Source organism: Barbus barbus (genome assembly GCF_936440315.1).
Source record: "Barbus barbus genome assembly, chromosome: 4".
Classification (NCBI taxonomy): domain Eukaryota; kingdom Metazoa; phylum Chordata; class Actinopteri; order Cypriniformes; family Cyprinidae; genus Barbus; species Barbus barbus.
The window spans coordinates 15,486,894-15,508,271 of record NC_136732.1 but is presented as its reverse complement, the minus strand read 5'-3'; the positions used below and the strand labels follow the sequence as shown (position 1 = coordinate 15,508,271).

Genomic DNA, 21,378 nt, shown 5'->3' with positions numbered 1-21,378 from the left:
GAAGAAGCCTCTCCACTGACTGCTTGTGAATCTGCTGAAGAGTCTCTCCATGCAGCTCACCGCCCCCTCTGGACCACGACCCCCCGCTATACCTGTCCCCCACACAACCCTTCCCCCGCCACCCACTCCAACACACACACACACACACACACACACACACGCACTGAGACAAACAGAGAGACAGAAGCAAACACACAAGACACACAGATGGATGATAATGCAGAAGTGAGAAAGCATTACTATAATACAAAAGTAAAAAGAGGATATGGCTTATAAAAGCAGAAAGAAAGACAGCAAAGTTAAAAAAGGGCATCACAAATTGAACAACAAATAAAAAAATCTTCTAACCTACACTGAAAAAAAAAATTTGAATATGAATTTAGCGGACGCTTTTATCCAAAGTAGCTCACAAAAAAGGAGGAACAAGGCAAAAAAAAAAAAAAAAGTACTTATAAAGTGTTCTAAAAGCAGCTATTTGAAGATGCCTGTGTTCAAAAGGTTTTTACCTAATTGACTGAAAAATAGAATAAAATCAAATACTCCATCCAATTAATCCAAAATAAAATAATAGTGGCTATAGGACATAAAATGAAAATACTTTGTTATATGTATACTGCAACCATTTAGCACAATGGAATAAATCAAAGTATCATGCATGCTTTTACCCTTTGAAGAAAATAATTTTACCAATAAAAGTAAGGGGGAAAAAAAACAATTACAAAGAAAAGAGATGAGGAATGATTAAGGAGGAGACCATGGATGTAATCTCCATGGAATCTAATCACACATGCAGTGTAACCTTCAAACAACCCACAGATCACAGTTCAGTCCTCTAACTACTCCAATGACATCAGTATGACCCAGCAGCATTCGGCTACAGCGACAACAGCTGCTTTGAGAACAGCGGGTGCGCTCAGTCTACAGTCAGAGGCAACAGAGGCATAAGTAAATCACACTTCATGACTAGATTTGCTGATTACTGATTTATATTAAAAGCGATGGGTAGTGCATGTGTAGATTCCAGTTAAAACAGAGCAGTGATTTCACTTGCAACTGATCCAGGATCAGAGGACAGCCAACGACAGGTACAGAGATCTATAAATTCACTGTACACGTGCTAAAAGCCCTCTTCAGACAATACTAGTTTTCCTTGAGGTTAGTTAAATGTGTGTTTGGCAGACATTGTACCAGTCTGAATTGACCATGTCTGTATTTTTAACACAAACGTGCACACACACAAAACACACATTACATCTAAAATAAATAGTGTACAGTAGTATCTAAATAGTGGTAGATAGCAATATATTCACAGATGTCTGCAAATAACTGATAAGGTGCTGATATTTGATGCATCCCAAGATTTAGACATTTTTTGGCAAATTCCTGAATAAAACAACAGTTGGTGGTTGAAGTACAGCTGGCACCCCATCTTACAGGAAAAAGAAAATGAAATCAAATTAAAATGAAATCTCAGACTAATCTACATAATTAAAATGTTAAATTTAAAGAATATTCCTAACTGAATATTACTATAACAACTGATCGTGGCATCATGGGAGATATGAGTTTGGCAACAGTTTTATTTCAGATTATCTGAATCAAATTCTTCCTTTTTTATGTAATTGATCCTGTGATGAAAATAATCACAACTGGAAGCTAAAACTGACACTACAACAGCTAGAAATCCCCAAAGGGAAATTAAGTTTACTTTGATACGCCATTTTTTGCGCTCTGACCCAAAAACAATTCTATTTAGCGGAATATAATCTCAAGAAGCAGTGATATTTGGGACAGTGCATCCGCAAGAGTGACAGAGAGAAATAGCGAGAAAGAGAGAGAGCGCTTCAAAAGTAGTCATGTACTGTGAGGCTACCCATCTCCTGTTGCCTAGCAACTGCAGCAAGCAGTTAAACGATCCTATGGGTTAAATGGGTTTGAGGAGCACTGCAGCACTATTACTGAAGCCTTCTTACAGGTCTTTACTTCACCAATCATCATCAGCACTATCTACACACCCTATTTACTTTCATTCAAGCCAGATCATGCAGAATGCAATGTATAATTATGCATAAATAGAGTACAACATGAATCAGTGCGACACTATGAATCAAAAGTGAGGCATTTCTTGTTCTATCTGCATTTAGCAGAAGTATAAACAGCTCATCGTGGATTATCAGAAACCTGAAAGCGTATAAAAATTATTTTCTCGGGTCTCTAAGGCAGTTTGGGAATTTTGGTATAGGCTGAACTGAACAAGAATGTTCAGGTCAGATGTAGAGATTGAATTTATTTATTTAGTAATAATTTATTTATTCCCAGAGTTTGGTATTTTGGAGCTTAAGAAAAAGCAAGACCTAAAAAAAAACAATGAAAATGTAACTCACATAAAGCTTGCGAAATCATCGAGTCAGTGGAAAGCTTGCATATGCATATTCCCCTGTGTTCTACAGCAGAAAGCCCAGTTCAATTGCTGACCAGAGGGAATTCACTGCATTAACATCGATCAGGCTCATACAATAGCATCAATACCCAGTAGGGTCAATACTAAAAAACTTCAACCATGATTCAACCAAGCTGTCTAAAAAAGGGGTCTGCCCTGACCCCTCATGCCTTTCTGTGCACTTCCAGAAAACAGAACCTGTTGACCGACTCAAGTGGTTAGTAAAATCATTCAGTCAAAGTTTCCAGTAGTGACTGTTCATAAGTTTCAAAAGTTTGGTGGCATAAAGTTTTTTTGATGTTTTTGGAACAAGCCTCTTATACTTATCAAGGCTGCATTTATTAAATATTAGTACAATTTAAAATAACTGTTTCCATTGTAATATATTTTAAAATGTAACTTATTCCTGTGATGCAAAGCTGAATTATCAGCAGCCATTACTCAGTCTTCAGTGTCAGAAACATTTATTATCATTATCAATGATAATTAAACTTTACACTTATTATTTTTTCAGGATACCTTGATGAATAGAAGTTCAAAAGAATATTATTTAATTGAATTATAGTACCATTATGTCTTTAAAGTCACTTATTGTGTTGTGTTCCAGACTAAAACAATTTATTTAAAAAATACATATATTTTTTTTTATATCTATTCATCCATCCATCCATATAGCATGGTCACACTTTATTTTAAGGTCCAATTCTCACTATTAACTAATTTGCTGCTTATCAATAGTTAGTAATGTAGTTGTTAAAATTTAGCTATTGGGCAGGATTAGGATGTAGAATATGGTCATGCAGAATATCTGCTTTATAAGTACAAATAAACAATTAATATGTAAATAACAGGCAAGCGACTAGTTAATAGTCAGAATTGGTCCCTATATTAATGTTACTACAGACCCCAAACTTTTGACTTGCATCACATAAAAATATAACAAAAGCATAATGTTCTCCATAAACAGTTTGGAAGTCCTTAAAGTCAATATGTCACAGCAGCTTACTTAGAGAAAGACAACTGTTAGCATTCGCCATTCATCTCAATAGCAGCTGTAAGATGCCAATAGCAGTTGAGGCTAACTAGACAATGCTAACCAGTAAAACCCTTGAGAGGTGACCTGAATTGCACCCTGAAGAAAATATCAGGTATTCTGCAGCTATTCCTTTCTTTTTGTGTAGTATTCATGCAACCCAAGACATGCTGTTTCTATCAGGTAAAGTAGGCTAATCGTATACCTTGCTGCTCGTATATTTTTAAACATTCAACCAAAGCCTCCCATCTTTGTCAACTCAGGTAAAAGCTAGTAGCTGTGCTTAAAAACAGCCCCTGTGTCCTAACATACTTACATTTCAATTAAAAGTGTGACTGATAGCCTGGGGAAGCTTTTAACCTAGCTGGCCCACTCTGAGATTGCCCATTTTTAATATGCAACTGACAGTGATCCCAGCGGTGAACCTGACTTCACTTTAATACATAAACACCTGCACCTCAAACTGCCTCTCAGTTCAGCTCACCAGCACTGATTCAGCCTCCACTCATAGCTGTACCATCTGTGAACATTTCAGTCTGAAGTTAAAAATTATCTTAACCCAAAATCTAAATTCTGTCAGAGTCCTAGCTCTCAAATCTCATTCATATTTTTGAATATTTCTTCTCCACCTTCTTCTACTTGTAAATGGTGTTGAGTGTGATGCATTTCTGACTGTCTACTTCTCGTGTCTATGATCATTCGCTCTAGGGATGCACAATAAATCTATGCCTTATTGGTGATGGTACAGATGGTATGAGGCTCTAAGGGATAAACTACAGTCTTTACAATGGTATAAAGGTACTATATTGAAGTTTTTTTGTCATCTGAACAATTGGTATGCTGGTAAAGTACATTACACACACTGTACTTCTCCTTTTCATTCTTGTCAAACATTAAATTTAAAGTCTATTGGCTAATATAATTTTTTTTTATTAATCGGTATTGGTCCATATTGGATATTTATTTCCTCTAATTTTACATTTAAACATGACTCATCATCTAATGGTCACTTTAAATTTAAATCTTTAAAAACACTGATAATTTACAATTATAGATTACTAGTAAATGTAATCTTTTGCAAATCTCAAATATTCATTTTTCATAATTAACATAATAATGCTATTTTGACTCACTTAAAAGGACTGAGTTATTTTTTTGTGATTTATTTTTTATTTATTTAGATAAAATAGTATAGACTATTATTATCATCAATGAAATAATGGCATATTTATTGACATATTATATATATATATATATATATATATATATATATATATGACCCTGGACCACAAAACCAACCATGGTTTGTTAGGATAGGACAATATTTGGCCGAGATACAACTATTTGAAAATCTGGAATCTGAGGGTGCAAAAAAAATCTAAATATTGAGAAAATCGCCTTTCATTATCCAAGTTCTTAGCAATGCATATTACTTATAAAAAAGGAAGTTTTGATATATTTATGGTAAGAAATTTACTAAATATCTTCATGGAACATGATCTTTAATATCCTAATGATTTTTGGCATAAAAGAAAAATCGATAATTTTGACCCAATCAAATATACAAATATACCCCAGCGACTTAAGACTGGTTTTGTTGTCCAGGGTCACATATATTATATATGTATAAGCTACAGGTATTTTTATAGTTATACAGCAGTATAGTAGATATATTGGCCAGACAATTTTAGATTAGCAGCATCACACTGAAATCAGGAAGAATTGACAGACTGTTAATGAACAGCACACATTTTCTATTTTCAACTGCTTCAGTATGTCTTGTAAATTTCTTTTAAGTTCAGCAATACTGAGCAAATACTCTAGGCTGTATATAGACCAATACAGTTCACTCATATTAATATGAATGGGAGAAACTGCAATGCACAATATGGTGGAAGTCCCACCTTCTAAATAAAAGTGACAATCGGGAATTGTATCACTACAGAGGCTGTTAGAAGCTCGGTTTCCAACAAAAACAGACTGCATACGCAGCTTGGCAGAGGCAACCTGAAATACATGCTCTTTAACGCTATGTGAGCATGAGAAACAACATTTATGAAACAGTTCATGTCAGATTTTGTTGATGATTTGAAATGTGTTATTCACACTTTCAGTATTTCCCCATTCAAGTAACAGGAGTTAGTCTTTCATGCCTGAAATAGTTGCCCAGAGGCATTGCAAATATGGCCACCAAGTGAAATAACTTCATATGAAAAGGACTTTGGTAACTCTTATTGGATAATATTGCCACTCTGCTTTTTAGATAATGTCACAAGGTTTTAAAAAACGTGTCAGGGGACAGAATTAATGTTTTAGGGTGAACTATGCAGACTTCTGGAAAGAAGAAATGCCCAGTCTAAAAGCATGGCAGAACTACTTAGCATGTGGAAGTTGATATCTGGACAGCGCAGCTCGGAGTGCTTTCTCTGGAGAAAGGGCTGCACTCTTGTGTTCTCTGTTCTGACAGCACTCTCAGACTGTGGTCTTTGAATCATTGTCAGTCATCATAATAACGCTGAGACTCCAACACAGAGATACAAGGAGGAATTAGACATGTTGATAGATTTGTGACAGGATCCCACACTCAAAGCACTAGCACAGTTAAGTGGAGGCCTGGGTGGCTGACATACATCTAAGATGGCAGGTAAATGTTGACATCTCAGACTTACAGATCCCCTTTTGAATCTCTCTTCAGTTCTCACAGATGTGGGCGACCACACTGGAAAAAGCATAGACTCTTTACATAAAAACAGATGATGAACCAAAGTAGTCCTACCACTGCTCCTACTATGAAGTCGGCACATCTATATCAAGCACAGTGAGTTTTTTCTGCCCATTTAATCATAAAAAATCGACAATTAAAACAGGGATAAAAACAATTCTTGCTATAGATTATCTTATTCTGTAGTTAGTTGAATTGAAAACAAGATGCATTTTCAAACTTTAAAACTCACTGCCACACTGTAAAGGCCATTCACATTAAGAATGTTAACTATAGCAATAATTATACTGGCATCCACAACCAATGCAAAATAACTTTCTGTTAATTATGAGTGCACAATCCAGGTATGTCTACTGCTTTAAATGCATGCCATGAGCTCTTTAAAATCAGATGGATTCTGATTGGCCCTCGGTGTTTTCATCATTCATCAGCTGGAAAAAAATCTGTCACAGTCACAAAATAAGAGGCTAGACACTGCTAAAATAAGACCAAGAACAATGCACAAGCAATATGTAAATAAAAAAGAATCTTAGGTCAAAATAAATTGTACTTAAAATTCACTAGCAGTACACCAGGATTTCTGGTCCAAGTCAAAAGAGTCCCTATGAAATCCTCAGCTATGCCACAGGCCCCTACTTGCAATTCTATGGGATACTTCTAGTCTTTTATAGTCCACCAGGAACAAATTATAAGTTGAATTGATTAGATAAGTTATAGTACACCTCTCCTCAACAAGACCCATGATTTAAAGTATCATTTAGGTGCCTAAGTAAGCACCATTAAACAGTGTAAGACCTCAAAGTGTCTATCTAGCTGCAGCTCAAAACTGGACTGCCTCACTGATGGAGTGAGTTCTCTCTTATGGCCCATTTAAAAGTAAGGCCAACTAAGACAAGATGGTCCCCACAGGACCTCCAGCCAGCCAGTTTCAGACACTCAGCTGGTGGCTGCCTCTCCTGTCCTCCTAACCCTCTTTCCAACTTCCAACGGACTCGCTGGCTCACATCAAATGCAGCACTGGCTACCATCAAACAAAGAACACCTGAACAGCCGGCTCGTGAGGTGAAGGTCAAAGCTCTTCCAAAAGCTCTCTCATTTAGGCAGAGTACTTTCAGGCCATCAAAACTGATAACTGACAATGACATAAATATTAAAAGGACTGAAGTTGGTTTAATTTAGGAGAGAGAGAGAGAATAAGGTCCAGCAGAAGGGAATATCAAGCCTCACATGTCTTGTCCTCGGGGACACTGGAGCCACAAAGGTCAGACATGTTTGTTCTAAACAAAAGGATCCTGTTCTGCAGTAAACAACCTTGCAGTGTCAATAGAGCAGGAACCCTCCCTTGGGTGGCATGGAAAACACCGCCATGATCTAATCTGGTTGAAAGCACCAGGAGAGGCTAACAGCATTCAGGACTAAATTGAGTTTCGACTATACTTGCTTAACATGGAGGCACGTTTACAGGCAGTCGAACGTCTTTATTGCATTATTACACACATTCTCTTCCTGCAATGTGGCTCTCGGCAGACCTTTTTATTAGGTCCTGAAAGCTGAGCAGATGGCTCTTCTATACATGTGTAATTGGCTCTCAACCTTCATTAGTTGGTTGAAACATCAGCAATCAGCCGTTGACTACTCAAATTTAACTTCTAATGCAAATGGATTTTGATCGAAATTGGATCATAACTACAATGGGACTTTTGTGGAATCATTTTTATTTCTATTTGAGTTGAGATGATAAAAGAACACATTGTCATAGTAGCAGAAGTTAGAAAAATTGGAAATACAGCTGGGCTACATTCACACGGTCAGTGTTGACTTGTATCTTCTAACAGATGTGAATCTCAAATTGTCTTGTATATTATTAGCTTCCAAATGAGGATTGCTTCTGTCTGTCCCTGTCTGTCGTGCTGCTGAGAGGTTTGCGATTGTAGCTCCGTGTAGCTTCACTTTTCTGTTGAATCTGTATCTTACTTTCACTCTCTGTTGTTTAAAGTGATAATATATACTGTAACCTAATTCCCACCATATGTCTGGTATTATCTTTCAAACTAATTTGATCGTTCGCTTTTTAAAACCACGAGTGCAGCGCGCGTGCAGCGTGTTAGCCGGTTAGCTTGTCACTTGCGGTTCCATTCGCGTTTCTATTTGCGCCTATTATTGTTTTCTTTTTTCTAACTCTGTTTTTCACGAATTCATCAAACAACAGCGGTAAGCGAATCATTCTTCAATCACAGTGAGTAATGGCTTCTTCTCCTGCTATTGGTGTTTGCACTGTTTGCCACATGTACAGTTTATCTCTCTCTGTCGGCGACGAGGGATTCACGTGTGATAAATGCAGGGAAATAGTTAGGCTGACAGAGAAGATTTCAGAATTAAAGACACGCATCCAAACTTTAGTTGAGGACAGTAAGAATGTGAGGGCTGTAGATACTGCTTTGGATGCGAATAGCTCAGGAAGTCCTGTACATTGTTCGGTTCCGGTACAGCCCGTGCAGCAAGGCAGCTGGGTGACTGTGAGGCGGCCTAATCACGGGTCAAAACACCACTCTTCCTTTCCGATCAAAACATCAAACAGGTTCTCCCCACTCAGTGATGCACCCACTGAGAGACCTGATGAAAGTGCTCTAGTTATTGGCGATTCTATTGTACGGAACGTGAAAATAGAGACACCAGCCACCATAGTCCAATGTTTACCGGGAGCCAGAGCGCCTGACATCTTGGCAAATTTAAAAGTCCTGGCTAATGCTAAACGTAAATTCAGTAAGATTGTTTTTCACGTCGGCGCTAATGATGTTCTACTTCGCCAGTCGGAGATCACTAAATATTATGTTAAAGAGGTGTGTGAACTTGCAAGTACGATGTCAGACACTGTAATATGCCCTGGTCCGCTCCCTGCTTACCGGGGTGGTGAGATACATAGAAGACTGTTGTCACTCAATGGCTGGATGTCTAAGTGGTGCCCGCAGAATAACAAAGGTTTCATAGACAATTGGAAGAATTTTTGGGGCAGACCTGACCAGTTGAAAAGAGATGGTCTTCATCCCTCTTGGGGTGGTGCCGCTCTTCTCTCTAGAAATATGGCACATAGTCTTAGAGTTCCTACTTGACTAACTGGGGCCCAGGTCAGGAAGCAGACAGACTAGCTAAACCGACCGTCTGCTTGCTGCCTCATGTCACAGAAGTCAGTTAATTCTCAGCACCTAGACATCACACTATAGAGACTATGTCTGTTCCCCGGACTAGAAAATACAGAAAACATCCAAACCAAAGTAACAGTAACAATTTAATTCATGTTCAACAAATAAAAAACAGATATAATACAGGTAAACAAATGATAAAGCTTGGCTTATTGAATATTAGATCCCTTTCTACAAAAGCACTTTTTGTAAATGATATGATCACTGACCATAAACTAGATGTGCTTTGTTTGACAGAAACCTGGCTAAAACCAGATGACTACATTACTTTAAACGAGTCTACCCCCCAAGATTACAGTTACAAACATGAACCGCATCCAAAAGGTAATTGCCAAAGAGGTGTTGCCACAATTTATAGCAATATTTTCAGTATTTCCCAGAGGTCGGGTTTCAAGTATAATTCGTTCGAAGTAATGGTGCTTCATATAACATTATCCAAAGAAACAAGTGTTAATGATAAATCCCCTGCGATGTTTGTTCTGGCTACTGTATACAGGCCACCAGGGCACCATACAGACATTATTAAAGAATTTACTGATTTTCTTTCTGAGTTAGTGCTGGCTGCAGATAAAGTCCTAATTGCTGGTTATTTTAATATCCATGTTGATAATGAAAGCGATGTGTTGGGATCAGCATTTGTAGACATTCTAAACTCCATTGGTGTTAAACAACACGTTTCAGGACCTACTCATTGTCGAAATCATACTCTAGATTTAATACTGTCATATGGAATACTGTAATAAATCCTCTTCTGAATATTATTAACTCTTATATGAATATCATTAGGATATGTCCCAAAAACCTTCAAACTGGCTGTTATTAAGCCTCTCATTAAAAATCCACAACTTGACCCCAAAGAATTAATTAATTACAGACCGATCTCGAATCTTCCTTTTCTGTCAAAGATATTAGAAAAGGTAGTATCATCACAACTATGTTCCTTCTTAGAGAAAAATGGTATCTGTGAGGATTTCCAGTCAGGTTTTAGACCATATCATAGTACCAAGACTGCTCTCATTAGAGTTACAAACTATGTTGGCATTAGAGGAAGTGTACTGGCATGGTTCAAATCGTACTTATCTGACCGCCATCAATTTGTGGCAGTAAATGAAGGGGTATCATACCAATCACAAGTGCAGTATGGAGTACCTCATGGCTCAGTACTTGGCCCCTTACTTTTCACGCTTTACATGTTACCCTTGGGAGATATCATTAGGAAACATGGTGTTAGCTTCCACTGTTATGCTGATGATACCCAGCTCTATATGTCTTCGTGGACCTGATGAAACTTATCAATTTGCAAAACTAACGGAATGTATAGTTGATATCAAAAAATGGATGACTAGCAATTTCTTACGGCTAAATTCTGAAAAAACAGGTGTTAATTATTGGACCAAAAACTTATTGCATTATAGTCCTTCACGTCCGCTGCGATCTCAAAACTCTGGCCATTTGATAATACCTAGAATATCAAAATCAATTGCGGGTGGGAGATCGTTTTCCTATTTAGCGCTCAAACTCCGGAACAATCTACCTGATGCTGTTCGGGAAGCAGACACACTCTGTCAGTTTAAATCTAGATTAAAGACCCATCTCTTTAACCTGGCTTACACATAATACACTATCGCATTTCTATAATTCAAATCCGTTAAAGGATTGTTAGGCTGCATTAATTAGGTCAACCGGAACTGGGAACACTTCCCAAAACACCTGATGTACTTGTTACATTGTTAGAAGAATGGCAGCTATGCTAATATTAGTCTGGTTCTAGTTCTTATTCCGAGGTCACCGTAGCCACCCAGATCCAGACTGTATCCAGATCAGATGGTGGATCAACACCTAGAGATGACCTCTACAGCCAGGACACCTAGATCAGCCCCAGAGACTGATCCCCAGTGAAGACCCTGTCTCCAAGACGGCCATTGGGACAAGACCACAGGAACCAGATGAGTCCTTTGCACAATCTGATTCTGCTTTAGCCTAGATTTAAACAGCTGATTTTGTCTGGCCAGAGGAGAATGACACTATTTTGACAAACTATTTCCCCGTCTAAATACTGTAAAGCTGATATAATGTCACCCAGCTTTATATCAAGCCGATGTAAAGCTGCTTTGACACAATTTGCATTGTTAAAAGCGCTATACAAATAATATTGACTTGACTTGATCCAACCACGGCGAGTTGATTCTCAAAATGCAGGTGTGTGTCCTAAAAATTGAAGGGAGTTAGTTAGGTTATTGAATGCAGTTGTCAGTTTAGTTTATAACCAAAATGTGTGTGACCAGAAGCGTATTTAGCATTCTACATCAGGACTGACGTAGTGAAACTCGAAAGCTCAAAACAATGTAAAAAATAAAAAAATTTAAAAATAACTGGCAGTTATTAAGCCTCTCATTAAGAAACCACAACTATATCTTAGTGAACTGGCAAATTACAGACCCGTTTCAAATTTTCTGATTGTGTCTACAATTTTATAAAAGTTACGTCTACTCAGTTGTGCTCTTTCCTGCAAAAAAAAGAAGATATCTATGAAGAAGTTCAGTCGGGTTTCAGGCCCCATCACAGCACAGAAACTACACTTGTTAAATTACAAATAATTTGCTTCTTGCATCAGGCCAAGGCTGCATCTCATTACTAGGTTTACTGATACTTTATCTTGGTGCTGCGTTCGACACTATAGATCATGACATACTCAGATCAATTACAAAACATATACGGGTATTCAAGAACAGGCTTTAAGATGGTTTAGATCCTACCTGTCCGACCGCTACCATTTTGTTTATTTAAATGGAGAATCATCTCAATTAACACCAATAAAGTATGGAGTGCCACAAGGATCTGTCTAAGGCTGTCTGCTATTTTCAATATACACATTGCTCGTTGGTAGAGATCGACCGATATATCGATTTACCGATATTTTTCCCGATATTTATAAGGTAAAGGTAAAGTACACAGGTAAAGTATACTTACTTGCTTTGCTGTAGTTAGTAAACTTTATTTAACATAACGGTCATTAATGCACATATTAGATGTGTTACATAAATGCCTGATATGTAGTTTATGCAGCTTGGCTCTAAGAAATAGAGACGAACTCACAGAGTCGTAAGATAACCCGTCAAGTCCTGTCCCAATAAAGACATAACTTTGCCTGAATTAAATCATATACAGTCTTGAATTAGCACATGTTGGAAATAAAAGCGCTGAATTTAATTCTCTCTCTGTTGTCTATTGGCTCATAGTCAGTCGGAGTCATGTAGGCTAAGATAACCCGTCAAGTCCTGTCCCAATAAAGAGGTAACTTTGCATGAATTAAATAATATAGCCATGAATGAGCGCATATTGGAAATAAAAGCGCTGAATTTAATTCTCTCTCTGTTGTCTACAGTATATGCTCATCATTAGTCTCGTGAGGTCACATTCATTTTGCTCTTCTCTCACCGGGTTGATGCTCAGGAAATGCTCCAGCACGGCCACCGCATGTGACTTTTAACAAGATTCACATGTTTAAAACTCACTAAATTGTTTTAAAATTTACTATATAACCATTATTTTGCTAATACACATCTAAATAAATACAACTCTATGAAAATTTAATTATTTATTATCTCCGCGGCGATCGTAGTTTGAGTAGGCTATTCTGTGTAAATGCATACCGCGCTGTCAGCAGGCATTTCAGAATCTAGAACGACAAAAACTTTATTAGTAATTCTGATATAACATACCAGTTGAGAAATGCAAAATACGATGTTTTGTTTGTTATAATATTTGTTTGTCCAATATTCCAGAGAATATTATTCAGTGAATTAACATTATCCAGTTAATTATTCTTCACTCTTTAGCCTATTAAACAGCTTATAAACCTACTAAAACTGTAGTTAAAAATGAATTTGATATGACTCCTGTCCTTTATTTATTTTCCCCATTTGAAAGCATTCTACATTTGTTTTGCTTATTGTTAATATTAGTGTTGCTGCTGATGCTTTTCATTAATTAATCGCATGATTGCCACGAGTTAACTCGCGATTAATCGCAACTTAATTGCAAATTTTTATTTGTTCTAAATGTATCTTAAATTAGTTTTTAATACTCTAATCAACATGGGCATGGACAAATATGGATGATTTATGCAAATGTATGTTTATTATTATTTAAACCATAGTCAACATAGAGCAGCAAGACTAGACATGTTTCAAAGGTCATAGATGTTTTTCAAAGAACTTGTTCATGTCTATTAGACACATGAAAAAAGAAATACCAGGTTCCCATTACTTCTCTTTCTTTGCACTGAGCAATTTACTTACACTAACCTGTTAACATTTTTGCAGGACTTCTCACTTCTTCTGAACATGCGAAATGTACATGTATTATTTATTATTAGATTTGTTTGCCTCTCTCTCTGTGCCCACATACTGTATTTTGATGCAGCTAAATTCTCAAAACTGTTTTCATTTATATATTTTACTGTTTCTTTTGTCAGACAACAATAAATATTAAATAGTGATTGAAACGCGACCCATTAAGACAACATAACCAGCTCTCCCTTCAAAGATGTTAATCTGCACAGAAATCTTGATAATCGAGCGTCGTCTGATGAAATCAAATACACATAAGATAATGACAATAGCTGTGCTGTGATTTCAGCTATACTTGGATGTAAAATTAGAGAAACAACATAATATCTGTGTTTAACTGAAAGCGCTACTCCTCTCCGTCGCTCGCTGAACAGTGCAGATGTACAGAGAGAGAGAGAGAGAGAGAGAGAACTGAGAGCAAGACCTCGCGCTCACGTGGCAGTACCAGCAGTCTCAGTAACTAAATAAGATTTGGGCAAACCCTAAAGATTTGTCGCTAGGCGCTTTTTTGAAGAGGGGGGAAAAAAAGTCGCTAAAGGGTCTGCAAAGTCGCTAAGTTGGCAACACTGTGCATCTCCATTTCTCCAACTACTGACTTTGCCACGGGTCAAACAGAAAATGCACCTTGCGTTAATCGCGCATTAATATAATTAGAGCTGTTAAAATTAATTAGCGTTAACTCGTTATTAACGCTTAAACTTTGACAGCACTACTTTTATAAATCAAATTTTTTTCCCCATCTTTTTTCACTTTTTTTTAAGATGACTGAAAGGAGGAAAAAACAAACTGAAGTATGAACTTACTTCATTCAGTAATTTATTAACTTTATAACAGTAAATAAATATCGGTTCTGCGTACCAGTTATCGGGCACATAACATGCAAATAATTGGTATCGGTAATAAAACAAAAATTGATATCGGTCAATCATTACACGTTGGTAATATTATTAGAAAAAATGGGGTTAGTTTCCATTGTTATGCTGATGATACTCAACTATATATTATACATATACATATATTATTTGATCAGTTATATCTGATCAAATGCACATTATCTTTCCTTGCTTGGTTTGAACAGCAGCTATGCTAATAACCACTGATGTCACATGGACCATTTTAACAATGTCTTTACTACGTTTCTGTGCCTTGATGGTGGTAGTACCCTTGCTGTCTATGAAATCTGAGAGTTCTCTGACCCTCCATCAAAAATATCTTAATTTGTGTTCTGAAGATGAACGAAGGTCTTACGGGTTTGAAACGACATGAGGGTAAGTAATTAATGATATAATTTTCAGTTTTGGGTGAACTATCCCTTTAGCTACTAGGAGTCATGAGGCCTTTGAATACTGTTAAGAATATAGAATATTTAAATGATTAAATACACAAATACCATTTGAATATTCAAAAACTGCTTGAATATTTAAAGGATCAAATAGGTCACACATCACCTCTGAGCAAGTGTACAACACTGAGGTAAATTGTACTGGTTCCTAGACTAGCGATTTCAGTGAGAATAAAGCATTTACGTTACACTGATGAATTACTGTTTTATTCTGAAATCTATTCTGACTGAAATCAAACTTTTAAAGTGCATGTAAATGTACTTAATCAGATCACACAGAGGGCAAATGGAAACTTCTGCCTCGCAGATTTTTCTCCTGAGGGAAATCTCTAATGTGCCTCCTGTAGTGTTTCAGAAAAGATATCAATGTCTCAAATTATTGCACAGTATTGCTACGATGTCAAAATCTGCAATCAGAAACATTTCAATAAGAAATCAAACATATTGCATCAAATTCTTCCAAAACCAAAACTATGCTTTCTACTTTCACAGCAAAAAAAAAAACTTCCTCGTTAGATACACTGCTACACACAGCTTCACTCCTCTCTACAGTAGAGTGCCTTATGTCGCCATTGATCATTTATATTTTTCCCCTCAAAATGAGGCTACTGTCTGGAACATGCCATTCCAAAGCTGCTAAAATGGAGCAAACACATGAATTATTCTTGCAAGAACAGGGTGATGACGTATATGAACTGATGCCATGTTCTCTGATGATCGAGGTTCTTCTATGTGTTTCATATACTACTGATCTCCCTGAACACCCACACATACCCCCCTTATTTAAGCACTGCTTCATGGAACACTTATGCTATTTATAGAGGCTTTAAACAGCCCACACCTTCATATGTGGTTATGTTCTGCCTTTGCAAAGAACAGAGCGAGGTGTGAGACACCCCCCGCATCACAAATATATAAATGCAATCACAGTCTGCTTCAATTTCCATGGGCATTTAGGCAGAATGTGAGTGATTGGATATATAGTGAAATCATCAGGGTGGTTTTGTAAGGTGTTAGGTGTATGAATAATCATAATTGCCGTTAAAGAGACTTTCTGTAAGTCTGAGTGATTCTGAATGGTCAATATCCAACAATATCTTGTCATATCACTGCAGTCTCTTTTTCTTACATAATAATTTAAAATCAAAACTTAATATATCAAATCAGTTTACTTTTTGTTAAAATAGTAATTTTCCTATAAGGAGGTAAAATGAACCAATAACAGGTGGTTATCACAAAAAAATATATATATGTGTGTGTGTGTGTGTGTGTGTGTATAAAATAAATATTGTGTAATTCAATTGAAAATTTGAACACTTTTTGGATTTCTCATTTCTTCTTCTGACCATCTCGCTATCCCATCTCATTATTCATGCGCTTTTTCCTCGGTCTCTGTTTCTCTGCCTCAACTCTATCCAGATGTAGCACATTCTGCCAGCCCTTCTTCAAACTCGTAATTTTGCAATTAAGACTGAGGAGGCAAAAGAGGCTCTCCTAAGCAGCTGGCTCACCATCAAGCTGACAGCAAGAGGAAATCCTCTTTTATTATTTACTCACTGTTTTCCACACACTGATGATTAAGGAAGAGTCAGATAACAGCTGTGCTGGTATTCCATAAGGAACATGTAAACCTTTAAAGATTACTTCTTTCAAGTAACTAATAAAGTAACACATTACTGTTACAAAATATTGCAAGTAACGCAAGTTACTTTGTTTTCCCATTTATTCACTGACATCTCTCCTGTCCCCATGTTGAGAGAAATGAGGAGTGAGGTGCAGAGGCACCTCCTTCAATCTGAGGCTTAATAATTTCACTTTTGTTGATAAAGGGCCTTTACATTTGCCAAAAATATTATGTTATTAAAAAACAAATAAGCAAGTCCAGCCCAGGGGACAAAAAGTAACGCAAAATTAACATAATGCATTACTTTGCATAAAAAGTAACTAAGTAATGCAACTTATACAAGCTGATCTGTTATTACTCATGCATAAATACTACATGGACATGCAAATTACTGAGCTAAAACAGTTCAGCATAAATAGTTACCAAAAAGGAGTCCTCCAAAACTTCAGAAGTGTATGTTGGATGATTTTTGTATTTTATGACTAGTCCCACAATGTTCTGGAATGTTCCAGAAAGCATAGGAATTTCCCACTAGAATATTTGCAAAAGCAAATTACCTTTAAAAAAAAAAAAAAGCACAAAAACCTAATTGTGCTAAACCAATGTTTCATAATTAATAGAAGTTCTAATATAGATTATTGTACATAATAATTAGCACCATAGAATTACAGAAAAACCATAAAAATGCTTAATGTCTACAATAAATAATTAAATAAAAACTTCTCTTTTATAAATTAATATAACATTTCTACCATATTAACTTTACACAATTACAGGGCCACTGCAGTATAGGCTCATTCTGTACCATGAGCAAAAGTCAATGTTATTTAGGGCATTTTCAGAAACGTAGATAGCTTGCTTTGTACAAAACAAGAATTTAAAGTTACAATGTTGCATTTTCTTCTTGGTTCGGTTCTTTTTCACAATAGAACATTTCAAAGTGTACCAAATATGTGTTTATGCAGGTAAAGTGTAGATAACGCTTTTCCCTTTATGAATTATGATACAACTTGGTCCATTATTTCTTTCTCAACACAAATGAACCGTTTGGCCAATCTTTAACCAATTGTTTTGGTGCAGATCTAAGTGCAATCGTTGTGTTCACATATGCCAAAACAAATCAAAATAAGGGAGAAAACATCAGGCATCAGGTTCTGAAATAAACACTCGAAACAAGCTAGGTGTTAAAGCTCCCTTACATGAACAGTAAATAAACTGACATAAAATGTCCAGGCTGCTCTCTTCTATTAAGCTAAAGTAAATGAGACTGTCAAGATTAAAAAAAATACAAAAAAAAAACTTAAATCAATTTAAAGACTCTTTAAATCATTAAACGAAAAGCATGTCTTCTTCTGGTGCATTCACAATACACATCAAAAGGAGGAGAAGAAACTGCACAAACTACATTAATAATGAACAAGACGTATAGTTCCTACACTGTTTTAACAGAGCTTCACTATTCGAGGCATAATCTACAGGAGGCACAAACAGCTTTGCTCTCCAGCAGAGACCCTCAGGTTTCAGCATGTCTGAGCATGACCTTGCAGAAGAATTCCCTTTCTCCCTCAGCTCCTATGGGGTCCGATATTCCAGGTACAATCAATGGAGGGTTTCAACAGGTTTAGAGAAGATTTGAGAATGTGACTGAAAGAAAAAGAGCTAGGAACAGAGGGAGAGAGGAGAAAGATCGAGCAGTGTGTAAGGTCATCATACACTCAACTGTGCACCTGTAATTAGAGCTAGTGCTGAAGCCTGTGGTGGAAAAATGGAGAAGTGCAGCACCGCAGAGGGTGCCATTGACCTGCCGTGACCAGTAATTGCAGTCGCCTTAAAGAACATCCGGTGCCTTTGGTGCGTAAGAGGAGAGCAGGAATTAAAATCACTTTTCCAGGGTAATTTAGATTCATACAGTGAAGCAAACAGCTATCCACAGGTCTTCAGGTACAAATTGCAATGTTAGAAAATGTGCCAAAACTTCACACTTCCAAGTCATACTTCCTGTGCAAGAGTTTGAAAAAAGCTGTCCGGATGGTCTCTTTGCATAACATGATTTCATATGAGAAATGCCTATCTTACTCCAATGTGAAAGGCGTCTCTCAGAAATGTGATAATTAGACTCATGAGACAAATAGGAGGCATGAACATCTGCAGTGAGGACATCAGATGCTTCAAATCTGAACAATTAAACAGGTAGAATCAGACTTCTGTTGTTAAAATGATTTGAAAATCTAATTTAAATGAGATATCGGAGATTGCTGAGAATATCTGGAGGACCATCTATTTTACCAGTGTGCAAATTTGTAGTTTATGAAACGTCCTGTTAATTAGTTTCCATTGTACTGTCGAGATGCTTTGCATAATATCGTAATATCTACTCTATAAAAATTAAATATACTTGAGGCACCATTTTGAGATTCCCAAGATCATCACACTGGTGGAAACCTCTGGAAAACCTTTCAAAATGGACCTTATAAGTTTGTGCAAGACGCTAAACATTGTAAACGCATCCTCCAGTAACACTATCACAAGGAAAAAGCATTGAGACATGTCATATATACAATATTGAAAGTCCTTGAAAAGGATTAACTGTTGCACAGGCACTTTACACTTTCTGAGAGCTTTCAAAATATTTAATAAATAAATTCCTACCTTGACACTGAAATCCTTGTTTCCCAAAACCCCTGAAAGATAAAAGCAAGTGTTCATTGAAAAAAAGAATAGAACCATATTTTTTTTAAACATTTTTTTAAACAACGCTTTGTGGTTTGATTGTTGCCTCATGTAGTATGACTCATTTCTTACTTCTTGTACTGTCTTATACTCTTGTATTGTCCTACAACAATGATCAAGTCATTTTTTCATTCATATATTTTTACATTTTCATTTTTCATTTTACTTTGTACTTTACACCCTTTACACCTTTGGGAAAGCAATAAATCTGTGGCTCAAAACCAAGTGAGCTCCTACTCAAAAAGCATTTTGCCCATTCTAGGCTTGTTCAGAGTCAGCTAAGTCTACATATGATGCCCATAAAGGAGTTCTGTCTAGATAGACAGCACAATTGGTCTTGAGACAGTGTACAGTGTTACACCTGAGCTGCAACAGTAACAGGTCCACCTATATGGAAAGCCATTTTAACATTTATACCTTAATTACCTTAAGCAAAGGAGCAGTTCTGGCAAGTCATTACGTAAATATACGTATATATATATATATAGAGAGAGAGAGAGAGAGAGAGAAATCAAGACATATACTAGAGCCTATATACATATTCATATACATATATATATATATATGTGTATATATGAAAGAATGGATGAAACGCATTTGTCTCAATGGATGAAACGCATTTTGTTCAATGGATGAATCGTGCTCACGGCAAGCGCTCGAGAAACAGTATCTCTTCCGTGGCTCTGTAAGTTTCAACTCGTTTTTTTTTTAAGTAAGAGCAAGAGACTGTACGACATTCACGTTACAGGATTTGGCTGATTTTTACGCTGGCCAAAATCAAAAACGAAACTAAAATTAAAACATCTTTGAGAGCAAGAGGGCCCCCTGGTGTTTTGGGGGCCCTACGCAGCTTGCGTATTCTGCGTATAGGGAGGATCGGCTCTGTATATATATATGTATATATACTAGCATCTCTCTATTAGTAAAAAGAAGATGTTATAGCAAAATTGATAACAGCTGTCGGAATTAATGAATGAGTACTAATAGTATGTACTGAATATGTATTTTAATAAATAGTTGCATGTACATTTAAAGGCTACTAGTCACTCCTGGATTACTTAGTAGTAGCCTACTTAAAAATAAAAAAAGAACTAGCAACAAAATACTATTTAGTTTTAATAGCTGAATGTTAAAACAGCTTGCCATACACTTCAGTAAGGAGCGCACAAACTCTTACCAGATAAAGTCCGTGCAGTGGCTGCAGAAAGTAGGCTGCTTGAAGAAGCGAGCGATAAACTTGTGGTCCTTAACTTCGTGAACGTTCTTCTGTCTCAGAGCACCCTGTCGGGCAAAGCCCCTCATGGGTGCGCTGCTCTCCTCTCCATCGCTGTTCGATTGCTCTGCCATTCTCAACGCGGGGAAACTTTGCGCGAGCCTGTACACTGGAGTGAGTTGTGCGGAGTGCGTACATGTAATGCAAAGCTTCAGACTGCGATGAACTCTCAAGCGCGAAGCTTTGCGTCCCTCTCCGCCCAAGTGCCCTCCTTACGCACCGGTACACGCACACACACACACGCACACACACACACACACACACTGACGCGCTGTTACAAGACTCCTCCCACCCTCCCACTCATTTACCTTTGGCAAGCTGAGCTGATTGATAGAGATTCTGTCAAACCTCTCCCACATTTACATGAAAGAGCTCGACAGCATAATGAAAAGGAGACAATGGGAAACATTTACGAGCAGATAATGAAACGCGAGGCTCATGAAAATGTATATGTCAATCATATAGCTAGTCACTGCCTTGTTGATACTGTATAAGTAGAACACCTACTCTAAGTGATAAAACTTAAAGGTGCACTCAGTATTTCTTATATCTTTCTAAATATTTTTTATACAAAAAGAAATAACACTTTAGAGTAATTATTAGAATCATTTACAACCATATTAAAGTCTAGACTGTAGTCATCTAGGAAAAGCGATTTATTC

General features: G+C 36.9%; 1 protein-coding gene across 1 annotated transcript in view; it reads right to left on the bottom strand.

The window, feature by feature from the left end:
* The window catches only part of LOC306864234 (protein kinase C beta type), a 168,815-nt gene extending 147,841 nt beyond the window's left edge, over positions 1-20,974 (bottom strand). The window contains exons 1-2 of the mRNA XM_079408086.1: positions 20,621-20,974; positions 19,363-19,394 (exon numbers count right to left, since the gene is read on the bottom strand). Of these exons, the coding sequence (XP_079264212.1) occupies positions 19,363-19,394; positions 20,621-20,790 (202 nt within the window). The 5' untranslated portion in view covers positions 20,791-20,974. The remainder of the gene's footprint in view (positions 1-19,362; positions 19,395-20,620) is intronic.
* Between the last annotated feature and the right edge of the window lie 404 nt (positions 20,975-21,378).